This window comes from Theobroma umbraticum, unplaced genomic scaffold (assembly GCF_002168275.2).
Source record: "Theobroma umbraticum cultivar Fairchild unplaced genomic scaffold, ASM216827v3 scaffold_44.0, whole genome shotgun sequence".
Classification (NCBI taxonomy): Eukaryota; Viridiplantae; Streptophyta; class Magnoliopsida; order Malvales; family Malvaceae; genus Theobroma; species Theobroma umbraticum.
The window spans coordinates 8,807,638-8,821,804 of record NW_018397255.1 but is presented as its reverse complement, the minus strand read 5'-3'; the positions used below and the strand labels follow the sequence as shown (position 1 = coordinate 8,821,804).

The following is a 14,167-nucleotide window of genomic DNA, read 5'->3' as shown; positions in this document are numbered from 1 at the left end:
ATCCAATCCTCCCTCTCTTCCCTAATAGCAAGAAGGAGGGGGAAGTGAGGAGTGAGAAGAGGATTGATTTAAGCATCTAAGGGTAAGCAGGTATACGATTTATGATTTGAAATTTACTGTTTGCCACCTAGGCTTAGCTCATTTGATTGGGGGATTAGGAGCTGCTTTTTCATAGGTTAGCCCCATGTTGCTCTCCTCCTGTAAAAGAGGTATATTCATGCATACACATTAGATACATACAAATTATGTAGTTATGCAATTCCTTGGAAGCATAAGCTCAGTGATTTTAAGTAATTATATGTCTTTACTCTTTCCACATGCATTATCTGTAAGAAACACAAACGCATGAGATGAAAAAAAAAATTTAATAACTGAATTAATAAAAGGGAATAGTTCTTTGCTGATGAAACAAAGGGATTAGAGGAACAGGAATGCAAATGACAATATGAGTTAGGTGGTGGGAGGAGTTAATATGAGTAACTCTGGTTAATTGCCAAGATTTTATGCAGCTAATACAGTTATACAGTTCACAGCCAGAGCCCATTTATAGCAGACAATATTTACACAATTCTGTGGTACTTCAAATGATTTAAAATACTACTAATAATTAACTGGCTAACATTGTCATTCTCAAATTTTGGTTGGATGTTTGGCACACCTTACCATCAACAAGGAGGTACCAAGTTCAAATCTCCCCTCCCCTAACTTAGCTATCAAAAGGAATAACAAAATCTTAGATGTTATACCAAATCTTATAAAAGATTCTTACTAGTCAAGTAATGTGATTTTCTCATATTTACTTTAGCAGGCTAGATGTTCTTGTATTATGAAATTTGCAGCTAAGGAACTGAGTGGGTGGCTATTTGTTAAGCACTAGCAGGAAACATTGACCTATAACATGAGAGAATTATATTTCTCATGACCATAACAAAGTCTGAAAAGTTTCCTATAAAAATATATAGATTTTTTTCTCTTCCTTAGGTTTTCAAAACTATTGAAATCATTGCAGATGAGACTTTAGAAAGCCTCATAAGAAACTTTTAGACTTGATAATAACAGACCCCTAGACAAGCTTGACTTATGGATCGTCATGATCCCATTTCGATATAGTTTTCAACCTAGCATTGCTCTTTTGTTTCTATTCAACCTTTGACATCATGTTTTCCAACACCAACAAAACCTTGATCCAACAATTTCATCAGTTTGGTGGCATTCATGTAATGCTGTTTTGCTTCATCAGGGATTCCATCTGACATTGGGGCTTTTATTCATCTAAATTCATAATGGTACTTGCTCTCCATGTCCTTTTTCCACCTAGGAGGATAAGAACGAAGTCTAGTTGAGTACTTGTTTGTTTAGTCAACTGATTGCATGCCTATATTACCAGCGGACAACAGTTTCCTTATTTTAAAGCCCCATTGGCAAAACATGTTTGCCAGAACTTGTTATTTAAGGCCATTGCCTTTAAAATGTCTTTGCACTGTTAAATAAGGTTCAGTTGATGTTTTATAAGCTTATCATAGTACAAAAAGGTATTCAATTTCATTTTAGTTACTGCAAGGATAAAGGCGGAGAAAAAAAGGTATTTGAATGTTGTTATCCTCTGGAGTTGAGAGATTGCTGTACCCCTGACCATTTTTGGAAACTCAATGCTATGTTATAATCTAATTCCAAAGTTCGTTTTGATTTATCTTCATGAACGGTCATTCACAATATGCTGTCCTTCATTTCCCTGAAAGGAAGGTTAAAGTTAAAGAGTAAAAAGTTGAGCTTCATGTCCAATGAAACTGCAGTCCCTTGTACAACAAAATTGAACCCTCCTTATCGATAATGGATATAGGGCTTCATCATGGTCAGATGATATTGGAAATCTAGCTTCATTTTGCCTAGTGTTAATCTCCTGTTATACAAATATAGATGGAAACAGGAAAAAGAGAGGCCTGGGACGGAGCAAAATTGATGAGAAAGAAGGAACAGCAAAACATCCTCGATTAAGCCAACAAATAGAAGTTTCTGTCTACAGGGCTTATTGTGGTCTATGGACCAATTCTTCTACGGAAGAAAATCCAGAAGAAGAATAGAGAGGGATGGAAAGAATTCCTCAATTGTTAGTAATTAAGTCGCTGATAACATGGTGCTCAACAATGCTCAGTAGTTGATTCCTTTTGCTTCTCTCTGGGTGAAATATCTTGTTCTGTGGGTCTTACTGGTTCATGGCCCAAAATCACTCCTTTCTTTTGTATATATAACCATTTGTCTTGAAACAGGTAAATGAAAACAATCGAAGAGATCTGCACAGTAAAAAGTATGGTCCAAAGCTTTATGCTTCTTGACGTCTTTTCATGATATGCTCCCAATCCAGTGTAAATGTTGATTACACCTAAAATAGCCACTGCAGTTCCTAGTGACCAGTGTGCAAAAAACCATGCACTTCGTCCCTTGGATCCCCTGTAGAGAAAGTATTGTGCTCAATATATGCTACAATATCCTTAAAACCACCTTTCCCACAACTGAACCGGTATTCCTCAGATAAGCATCATTCAGAGGGTTTGGGAATGGCTTCATTTATTGGAACCTCTCAGACATGAATGTTTGTGTTGTGCAAAACGTGTGTCACAGCAGAATGAATTTGCATGCAATGCAAGCTGTAATAATCAAGAGAATGAGCCAGGGAGACATAGGGACATGATGGTTTACCTCCATGGACGTAAAACGCCGGTCAAGGCTTGCAACCATATGATACCATATAAAGCTACCCCTAGTCTTTGATGATGATTGTTGAAGGAGTTATTAAAGCTTTTGATAGACATGACTGCTCCTGCTGTGGAAAGAAGCGCAGAAAGTATCTGTTGGAAAAAAAAATTAACAGTTCAATACATGAAGGTACTTAACAATCATGTTGTAAATATCATGTGCTGATAGAAGAACTATTAATTTAATGTGCCTTCACTTAAGTCTTAAGATATCTAGTCCTTGTACTTCTGATCTTTGATTAGATCAATACAACACCCACACAATTTTTTTTATGAAATCATTGGCCTTTTCTTGCCTCTCAAGCATCAATGATAATCTTCTTTGATCAAGTTGAAGGAATAGAAAATTTACGTAGTGTGTGTTAGTTAGTTATCAAGAAACTTTGGGCTGTATATTTGTAAAATATTGCATAACCGGGAAAGATATTACTTTTAGTGTCTTTCTCATTATCACTGATAAAGCCGAAAGCCAAAGGGTGGGTGTCAATCTTCCTTAAAAAATTGTGCAAAGCATTGGTGCTATCATTTTCCAGCTCTGTAGAGATACCATTAGTCAAGGGAAAGAAACAGAAATTATAGCCTATGTAGAAAGGTTCTTGTAGTTAATCCAGATTAACTGTTGGGAAAGACGCATTGATGTAACAGTAAAGTAAAGATGAACTTACCTGTGAAACTGCATGAACATAGAAAAGAATTTTAAGTCTTCTTCCACATTCTTCTCTGTTTGACATTCTGATAGCCAGTATCCCAACAGGCATCAGAAACCCCATTGATGCCCAAAGGAGGAATCCATGTAGTGTAATCTCAAACATCAGTTTATGACTCATCACCTGTAGAGAAAGCAAAGCCAGAAAATATTGAATTATTCACAAGCTTCACAATTGGTTATTATAAAAAATTAGGATGTAATCTGAATCCAGAACATGAATCCAATACCTTATGAATGTTGCCTTTATTGTTTGTATGGCTGCGAATGGATTCCACATGTTCTTGAGATGCGCTGATACATGGCAGAAAGAGAATGATAAGACCCATACACATGCTGAAAGAAACCAGTTTCCCGGCCAGAACTTGCATTGTTTTTCTATGAATGAATAGGATGAAGAAACAAAACCGGAGCTGAAAAACTTGGAAACGCTCTTGTGCTTTTGAAGCTCCGAATTTCAGCTGGTGAAGAGGACTATATGGTGTAGCAGTAGTAGTACCACAGCAATAAGAGTAGCACTATGGTGAAAAGTGTTGTCAATGTTGTTATGATAAGATGACAGGCTCTGCTCCAGCGGTTCTTCCAGGAACCGGCATACTCAATGTAGACTTCCCCTCTTTCTCAGAAAACTATCAACACTCTTTCCTTTCTTTGCCACATACATAAGCACCCACTTTAGAATATGTATTGTTCGAAATGAATAAGATAATCTTTTTGTTGGAATAAAATTCAAAAAGCTGAGGTTTAGCTTTCATGATATTCTTTTTTTAGTCTAAAACATGCCAGAGTGGGATCTTTAAATACAATTGGTTTGTATATACTGCATGGAGGTGGATGGTTTGGGGAATACAATTGGATAGTGGGGGATGGGGAATAGATTTCAACTTGAACCATGTGGGGTTCACTTCAGACAAGCTTTTTGGGCTGTTGTAGGAGGTGGGAATTTCACCAGAGAAGACACAAGAAATTCAAAAAAAGAGTATGAAGTGAACATTGGCAGGCTACACTATCAAACACTATCCTCTGCTTCCCACTACTTGGAATGCACCACTTTTTATAGTTTATACCTAAACATAACTGTTACACCAACTCCAAGAAGAATATACACAATCCGATTCACATGAAACTATACTACAAATACAAGCTTCGATCTAATTTTAACTTGAAACGATAATCATAATTCTGTCAATGTTCGTCGGTTACAAAAGCTCACTCCTCTTAGCAATTATCATTACCACGAATTCAACCAACCTGTTAGAAAGATCACAGTATATTTGCATAATGAAATGAGGAAAACTGGGTGTTGTTGCCGTGGATACTTACAAATTCCAAAACTAAAGAATGGAACATTATGAAAAAAGATTAAAGGACAAGTGGACCAAGACAACTTAGCTTATGCAACTTTTTGGCTGTGGGAAATCTTGACGTAACTGTAGCAAAGCTGCATAGAGAGAAGAGAATGTGGTCCTGCTTTCATATCATCAAATAGTGCACTCAATTCCGTCAGGCCCCGTGATGATTATTTGGACCTATTTTGTTGGTGATCTACTTATAAGGAGTCTCACTGGTCACTCGTGATTTAATCTTGTCTCTCAGCTTGCTATCAGTAATCTTCCCAGTGAGCAGATAAGATTGAAGATTCTCATGTTTAAAAGCGTAAGCCGTAACTAGGGTATATTGGAATTCCCTTGCAAAACAAAAGCATCCCGAGACTGAATATTTGATTTCCATGAAATTTACATGGCATTTGACATAGAACCATTGGGTTCAAGACACAGGAGGAGACAAAAGTGAGTGGCGTGTAACTCGTGATTTCGCCCATGCCAAAAGACCAAGCGTCCAAACCCCATCTTGGCGGTCTGCAGCCAGGTCTTGCAAGTTACATTCTAGTTGGCATTGAGATAAAACACAATTACCGCCATTGGATCCCAATATGTTCCCACAAACCCCAGTCACAAGCTCCTCCTGCTAATTGATTTCTGGGTAATTTTATTTCTTTTTACCGCCCACTACTCGTAGATAATGTTACTCCGAAAAGGAAATCCTTTTCTACTCTCTAATGAACTAAAGAGTCGGAATTGCTTGGCTAAACCCTGGGGTGGGATGCAATCAAAATTCTTGAAAATGTCTTTTCAAGATATCACTGATAAATTCTGGGTGCTCCATACATGCATGGAGAAGGACATGTCTGCACTTTTTTTTTGTTTTTTGTGTATAAGATTAAGAGTGTTTTTGTCCCACAATATCATTATTAAATAAACTCATCTATGGTAATTAGAAATAGTAAATACAAGATTGCCATAATATTAATGAGAATGAGATCTTTAGATGAGAATACATGTGACAAAATTTAATTCGTCTCAGCTTAACATATTAAAATAAATTAACTCGAATATAAATTGAATTTAATTCAAAATAATTCGAAAGCTAAATGACTCGATATCTAATTTAATTCATATTTAAATTAATTTGAATCTCGACATGATTTGATATTTATAATAACCTGAATCTTAATTGATTAAAAATAAAATTAATTCAATTTCTTTAAGTGGTGCACAATCTATAATTAAAAAGTAAAAACAATTAAATATAAATGGTGAGTGATAAACAAATTAGAGGTTTTAAGAACATAGATTATTTAAAAAAAAAATTAAAAGTGATTGAAAATAATCCAATATTCAAAAAGATCGAACATGTGAAGAAAATTGAACTTGATTTGAACTTAAAATGGTCTAAATTCATAATAATCTGATAATTAAATAATTTTGAATTCTATTTGAATCGATTTAAAATAATATATATGATCTTAAATAATCCAAATCTGAAATGACTCCATTGAAACCAATTCGAATTTATCGATTGGGCACCTACAAGTGAGAGAGGAAAGGAAAAGTTTCCTCTCGATTTGACATCCATATTGTCCGCTATCTCAGCAACTTTTTTAATTTCCTTGGATGGTTCTGGGTAATAATTCATGACAGAAAAAAGCAAAAAAAGAATTTTTGTAAAGTTATTATTATTAGTGTAAACCTCTTTCAATCGATTAATCATGGAAACATTGACTTGCTGTGATTGTAAACTTTACCCTAATTGAATTGATTATCAGTAGTTGCATGGCTTGATAGCGGGGAAAAATTAGTTTCAACCTCTTCTCGATTAACATGGCTATGGCTCCAACTCAAATTTGGAACACATGAGCCAATCATAGCCATGTTCTAACATTTGTTGGCATGTCACATGTGCCTCGACCCATACCATCATCATCGTCAACTGGAAAGAAATATCATGATGCATTTCTCGAGTGGATGTGAGGTCATCCAGTTGAAGTTCCTCATAACACTGTCTGTTAGAAACTGATAGAAGCCAACACACACCTTAATTCTAATTAAATTAGGACCCTTTTCCCCCCTTTTGACGAAGTGTGTTTGAAGCATAATCGAGTGATTGGAACTCTGTAACCACTTCTATTTTTTCTAACGAGGCATGTCTTGATTTGATCGCTGAGTCATCATAATTTGTAAGTATTAATACTATGCCGACAAAATATGTTGATTGATTGTCATTGATTGAGTTGAAGAATCTTATTCCAAATCTAAATAGTCATTTAAATTATCTCAATATAAACTCAATTTTACCTATTTATAAATCAATTTAAATCCAAAATGGTTCCAAGTATAAATGATCTAAAGTTTATATTAAACTAAAATATAGTATTCTCTCATTATAATAAACTTAAAATTTAATCTATAATTTTTTTTTATTTTAATTAAAAATTATAAATATATTTTAAATTATTATAAAAAAACTTAAATTTGATTCGATTTGTGTGTTTTTTATTTAAATAATGACTCAAATCGAATAAATATATATGAAATTGGCTGCACCTAAATTCAAAATAATCATAATTCATAATTGGCCCTAAGCCTACCTTCACGTAACTCTCCTTCATTTTTCACTTGTAGAACCTAAATTTCTTTTATTTCTTTAAAGATTAAAAAATGAGTATTTGATTAATTCAGTCAAGAAAAACTCTAAACCAAATTAACCATATTTAGATCAAATTTTTATATTGGCTGCACGAATTATCCCATTAACCGGAATTTTTTTAGACCGCGGGCCATTTTTCAAGCTCAATTTTCTTAATTTCATTCTTTCTTTTATGCTAATTACGTTGTAAATATTCTAATATACATGGTTAAACACACATTAAAATGTTCGGACAAACATAATTAAAAATATACTGAAAATTTAAAATGTTCCTAGTTTCCAACAACTACAATTATTAAAAAGTTCCAACAAAAGCAGCTAAAGAAAGAAACATCTTCCGAAGTACACACCAAAATATCTTCATCGATCAAGTCTAAGATAATGATGTAATTTTTATATACTTATTTAAGAATATTAAGTTATGGTCCTTGCCCTCCAAATCAAAGATCAAAACTCCTATTTTAATTTTTTTAATTTTCAAATTATTATAATTTTTTTGGAAAGGTGCCATGTTATTATAATGAAAGCATGTACTACTACCTTTTTTATCAAATTTTTAATTCCCATTATCTAAATTCAACAAAAATTAACATTATTTTGATTTTTTTTAATTGAGAAAAGAGGGATTCGAACCCTACTCTTTAGATATGGGAATCATACACTAACCAATAAGTCAAATATTCGAGTACTTATTTTGAATTGTTTGTATTATTTCCCTTTTATTTCTTTTTCCATTCCTCACTTATCAATCTCAAATTTCAAAAGAAATAATAATATCGAGAAATAAAAGAGAAAAAAAACTATTTGATAATTTTGTTTATAAATAGTTTCTACATAGTCTACCTTAAGATTAAAATACATAATACTAATGATAATAATTGGATTTTTAGAACTTAATTTCCATCAACACTTTAATTACAACGTCTATTATACAAATAGAAAATAATTAACAATTTTCATTCATCATTATCCATTCTAATTTGTTGTTTAAGAAGTTAGTATTTGATTTGGTTTCAAGCTCAATTTGATGTTCCAGATTTTCAAATGATTTAGTTATTTATTTAATATAATTTAAAGTTAGTTTAGAGTTAATATTTATTATGAAATTCTTATAAAAAATAATAATTTTTAAAATTAAACTAAATCTATTTAGTAAACTTACTTTTATAAGCCCTTTTTTGTAGATAAACTGTTTGATAAAAAAACTTATATAATATCTAATTTTAGTTAAAATTACCATAAAATGTATTTAATAAATAACTTTCTTTTAATTACGAATTCATTTGTTCATAATGAAAAAAATTTAACTTTCTTTCTTTATTTATTCAAAATAAATTTTTAAAAATATAAAAATTATTTTTATATAACATAAAATTTATAATTAATAATAAATCATAACAAAATTTCATAAATAATTTATAAGTAACACATAATTTATAAATAATTTATAAATCAATAATTTTTATTTTCTATCAATGCAACAATTATTTGATTGCGAATTCTAACCATGTAACTATCATCTAATGCTCTTTTATAAGTATATAAACCCATTTCTTTATCATTATTTCTTTTTTCTTGACTCTCAAGAATATAATTGAGATTACAATTATATCTATCACCACACTGTCTAATGTACTTATAAAGTGTTGGTATTGCAATAATAATTTTTTCCTATTTTATTAATAAAAATGACTTCATATTACGTAAAATATGCCACTTGTGTTTCCAAACTCTAATTATTCCTTCAATGACATTTCTTAATGAAAAATGTGTATGGTTAAATGTTTCTTCTACACCTTTTAACTAAATTGCAACTTTTAAAATAAAAAATGTGATATATTCACCTTTATAAGGTATTGGATACCTTTCCATATTAAGATAACCAGCATCCCATACATAATATTCACAAAAAATAACAAGTAACACAAATACAAAGAGAAAATAATTTAAAGTTCAACATAAGCTTAAAATAAATAAATTAAATCCTAAACTATTCAATTACTCCCATTGCAATTATTTGATAAATTATGCTCATGTAGAATCCAGTTTAGCTTATCACTTAAATCTAACAAAAAAATAAAAATGACTCTATTTTCTTCCATTTTAATCAATTGTAGTACAAAATTGAATTCATCTGCACTCGATCTCCTCTCATTTTGTAAAGATTTCAATGCTCTAACGCACTCTGAAATACTATATTGTCCCGTGGCTTGTGATGACACTGAAATTTCAACACTTTTAGTTGCATTATGACTTTCTATTGCCTCACACATTCGATCTAATGTTCTTTGTAAGCTTGTTGCAGTCTCAGTTTTTGTCTTACCCTTTGTCACTTTTTTTCCTATTTCTTCTGACATCATTCTTGTCCTCTTAATTTGGGTTTTTATCATATGACTGTCATCTTCATCACAATTGAATTCTTCAACATCAAATTCAATATTATCTTGTAGTGGAGTTAGATTTGCAGATTTAATAATATCTTCAATTGGTACACCCATGGCTAATGTCTATGTATTTTGACCGGTGGCTATTGTTTCTCTAAATATAAATTTCAATTCATTAGCATGTTCTAGCCCGTGATACCAAAATTTGGCATATTTTGGATTAATCTACATAAACATTTAAGAGAAAAAAATTGTTAAATAATGTGCATTTGTAAAAATAATTTACAGTAACTAAAACATATAAAATTTAAAGTACTTACTTTTATTTTAGCTTCCTACTATGTGGCATCTACTTCTATGGTTCCTGTCTCATGGTTCCCCAAACTTGTTTCTTTACCCTTCAATTGTTTTCCTAAAATCCATTCATTCTTTAAACTATCCAGTCTATTTTTCAATTGTTTTTTGCTATAGTTTGTATTAGCACGAGTATTAAATTCTTTTACTACAATTTTCGATCTTTTAGTTCTGGATGAAATTCTTGGTTTTTCACACTTACGAATCTCATTCGTACAAACTTGGAGTAATATTTTGATAATAACCAAATCCCATTTTGCATTATGTTTTGGTTTTTTAAAAATTTCAAAATTAGGTAGAAGCATTTCTTGGCGAGCTATAAACTACAACAAAACATATAAAACAATAACTATTATGTCGTTATTATCCAAAAAACTGATCATGTAGCCAAGATGGTTCATTAGAACTGAATATGCATTACTTTAAATACAATTAATCCAAGATGCATAATAAGGCAGAAGATGCTTTAAATTCACACAAGTATATGTTACTCATAAATTATTTAACATGACTCCAAATCCTATATAACATTCAAGGATACTTCCACCAAAACTTGAAAATAAGCAAATTATCGTGTGTCATATTCACAAAAAGATAATAATTTCTAAAAAAGTGATAGTTATTTAGATACATTTTTAATTATTAGTAACTTTAATAAAATTCTATACGTAGCAAACCTCAATGTATTTACCTACTCTTTGGAATAGAAAAAAAAAACACTATTGAAACAAAAGCAATTAGATAAAATTACTAGGATGTAGAGCTACCCATGATAGTTCATCAACCATGGTGATGTAATCCTAAAATAAAAGACCCCTCAATCAATAGCTTTCAACAATTTTAATTGGTTTAGGATCTTTACTAGGAATCCAAAACGATAACTTTAACTCTTTAAGCCATTTAATAAGAACTCAAATACATATCTGAAAATTAAAAGAGAATTGAATTGAGAAATAAAGATAGATTTTAAATAAAAAAAATAAAAAAAAAACAAAATAAGAAGAAAAAGAAGAAATAGTATTTAAATACAGTTTTGAATTTGGAGTTTTCTTTTTTCTTAATCTTAAGAATAAAAAAGACCCGATTTTACTATTTTTTTTTTGTTTTTTTTAGTAGTCTTTACAGAGAGAAAGCTAGAGAGAGGAGATCGTAATTTGCATTGGAAAAGAATGATTTGCATAAAGAGAGAGAGGACATGAGATGGATTGAGAGTAGAGATATTTTTCGAAAGGATAATGTTGGATTATTTTTAATTAATGAGGATATTTTTGAAATAAGAAGAAAAATTTTTCTAAAAAGTTGATGTATTTTTAAAAGAAGAAAAAAAAAAGCTGCTTGTTTGAATTTTTTTTAAAATTTTGTTCTTGAAAGAAAGTTAATTTTTTAAATAATTTTTCAAGATACTATTTGACTCGACTCTATTTTTAAGAGATACATTCAGTAAAAAAAATCAAACTAAATAAACACTAAAACTATAACTATTTTAAATTATTTTTAATATACTTAAGTAAAATATATTTATCAAATATTTGAATTACATGATAAATATAATATAATATTATAGTTACCTGTAGTTAAGGGTTAATTTAATTTATAGGAAGACTATTTTGAAATTTTGATTAATTAAACATAATTAAAAGTTTGTTCGTTAATTGCAAATAAATTTTCATAGTCAAACCGAACTGATTTGATCATTTTAACTAAACCTCTTAACTGAATTAACCAAATTAATTAAATCCTTTCAACAAAAATTTCGATTAATTCCATTTCAGACAAGTTTTACTCACCCGTGCGATTGTTTGAACGAACTGAGCGCAGTGAGAGTAGAATTTTCCAGTCCTTTGCCAGAAGCTAACTAAAATGGTCTGTTCTTATGGCGAGGCTTCTTAGCCCAAGAAGCGAAGCCCAAGAGTTCAGGATCCATCTGGCGTCCAATTCTCTTTTAGGATTTAAAAAGCAGCTTTGGGCTTCTAAACCCATAAGGAAGAGTCCAATTTCCAATGCTGGGCTTGATTTGGTCGTCAGCAAGTCTGGTTCGGAAGCTGCTCTTCGTTTCGCAAAGATACAACTTTGTTTCTGTTCCAGTTGCTAAAGTCTCAACTCGGCACTGCACATCTCACATCATGCCTTCTCTCTCCCCAATAATTCTCTCAACTTTCTGTTTCCATTTTCAGGTTTCCACCTCTTAAATCATTCTCAATCTCACAAAAAAGAAAATCCTTGAAAAGAAAGAACAAAAAAAAAAAGAAAATGGCCAACGTTTCCGTTGCTGCAGAATGGCAGCTCCTCTACAACCGCTACTACCGTAAACCCGAACTCTACCCAGTGAGATGGAAACACATGGATTTATCCCGCAACAAAGTCGCCTGCGCGTCCTACGGCGGTCCAATCGCCGTGATCCGCGACGATTCCAAGCGTCCAACTCTATTCCGAATCGGCCCTCCGCAAACTCCGCATCTTCACTTCCTCTGGCGCTCTCATCTCCGACACCGTATGGAAACACCCTGGCGGACCTGATCGGCATGTCGTGGACCGAAGACCAAACCCTAATCTGCATCGTCCAGGACGGTACCGTCTATCGCTACAACGTCCACGCCGAGGCTGATCGAACCCAACGTATCGCTCGGAAAAGAGTGTTTCGAGCAGAACGTGGTGGAATGTTTGTTCTGGGGCAACGGCGTCGTTTGCTTGACGGAAGGCGGGTTGTTGTTTTGCATCCCAGATTTTAAGGTGATGAGTCCGTGCCAGCTGGCGGAGCGGGGGCGGAGGATTTGCCGAATTGCATGGCGGTTATCGAGCCGAAATATACCGTTTCTGGGAATGTGGAGGTGTGGTTGGGTTGGGGACGGGATTTTGATTGTGGATGAAGATGGAGTACAGAGAGTGGAAGGGAACGCGTTCAGGGTCCGGTTCAAAAAATGGTTGTTTCTGGGATGGCAAATATTTGGCCATTTTCACGCATGATGGGCGGATTTTAGTTACGGATATTAATTTTAAGGGAGTTTGTTGAGTATAATTGTGAGGTAGTTGGGTATTTACCTTTCCTTTTTTTCTATTAATTGATTAATTTGTTTATTAATGAATGCAGTTTTTATTTTATCTGTGAAAATGAATATATTAATATGCATTTAACTGGAAATTATATTTTTGAAGAATATATTTTTGATATGTTGAAATGATGAAAATAGTAATGTTAAAAATGGTTTTGTTTTTGTTGCATAAAGCTTGGATAGCCTTGATGAAAAATGTTTGTGAATTCATTATAATTCTATAGGGGCATCTAAATGCTATTGATTAATTTTATTTGGTTAGGTACTCATTTGCTGTTATCTTGCCTACTTGCTTCTTCTATGTTTTCTCCCCAGAAGTAAAAAGAAAAAAATATGTTGGATAGAAAAGTAGACAATATTTTTTGACTGACTTAAAAAGTAAAGATACTTTTCTTTTTGGAGAACAAAATATATGATTTTATTTTTGTATAGAACAATTTTGTTAGAATTTGATATTACACTTTATTCATTTGTTCATTTTCAATTAATTACTGGCTTTCCGCTAATTGCTTTTTCTTCAAATCAACTTTTAAAGGGATGAAAAGCAAGAACAAAAGCAGTAGGCTAATGAAATTCATATTTTGATATGTGGAGAATGATGACCACCTAAATCGAGATGCTTTTGTTATTGCTGTGTGAAAACTTCAACAGCCTTGATGAAAATATGGTGAATTCATTCTAATTGTGTTGGGGTGTCTGAATGCTACTGACTGTTTCATTTGTTTAGAATTTTGATCTCTGTCGGTAAATGTTTGACTCTGTGTGTCATAAATTACTTTTGCATATATAGTCAGCTCTTCCTCCAGAGCAGCTAGCTTGGTGTGGATTGGATAGTGTACTTCTTTATTGGGATGATACACCATTATTGATGGTGGGCCCTCAGGGAGATCCAGTGCATTACTTTTATGATGAGCCGCTGGTATTGATCCCAGA

The 14,167-nt window shown here is 32.3% G+C and overlaps 1 protein-coding gene and 1 pseudogene across 2 annotated transcripts; one reads left to right on the top strand and one right to left on the bottom strand.

Moving 5' to 3' along the window:
* Positions 1–529: 529 nt before the first annotated feature.
* On the bottom strand, positions 530–4,473 carry LOC110409840 (cytochrome b561 domain-containing protein At2g30890-like). The gene is made up of 4 exons (XM_021419322.2): positions 3,690–4,473; positions 3,419–3,583; positions 2,698–2,846; positions 530–2,448 (listed from the first exon to the last, which is right to left on the bottom strand). The coding sequence occupies exons 1-4, from the start codon at positions 3,828–3,830 to the stop codon at positions 2,139–2,141; spliced, it is 765 nt and encodes a 254-aa protein (XP_021274997.1). The 5' UTR covers positions 3,831–4,473; the 3' UTR covers positions 530–2,138.
* A 7,775-nt stretch (positions 4,474–12,248) lies between these two features.
* LOC149527638 (protein VACUOLELESS1 pseudogene) lies at positions 12,249–14,163 on the top strand (annotated as a pseudogene). Its single transcript, XR_016350745.1, has 2 exons — positions 12,249–13,207; positions 14,025–14,163. The product of XR_016350745.1 is annotated as a protein VACUOLELESS1 pseudogene (transcript).
* The last annotated feature ends 4 nt before the right edge of the window (positions 14,164–14,167 follow it).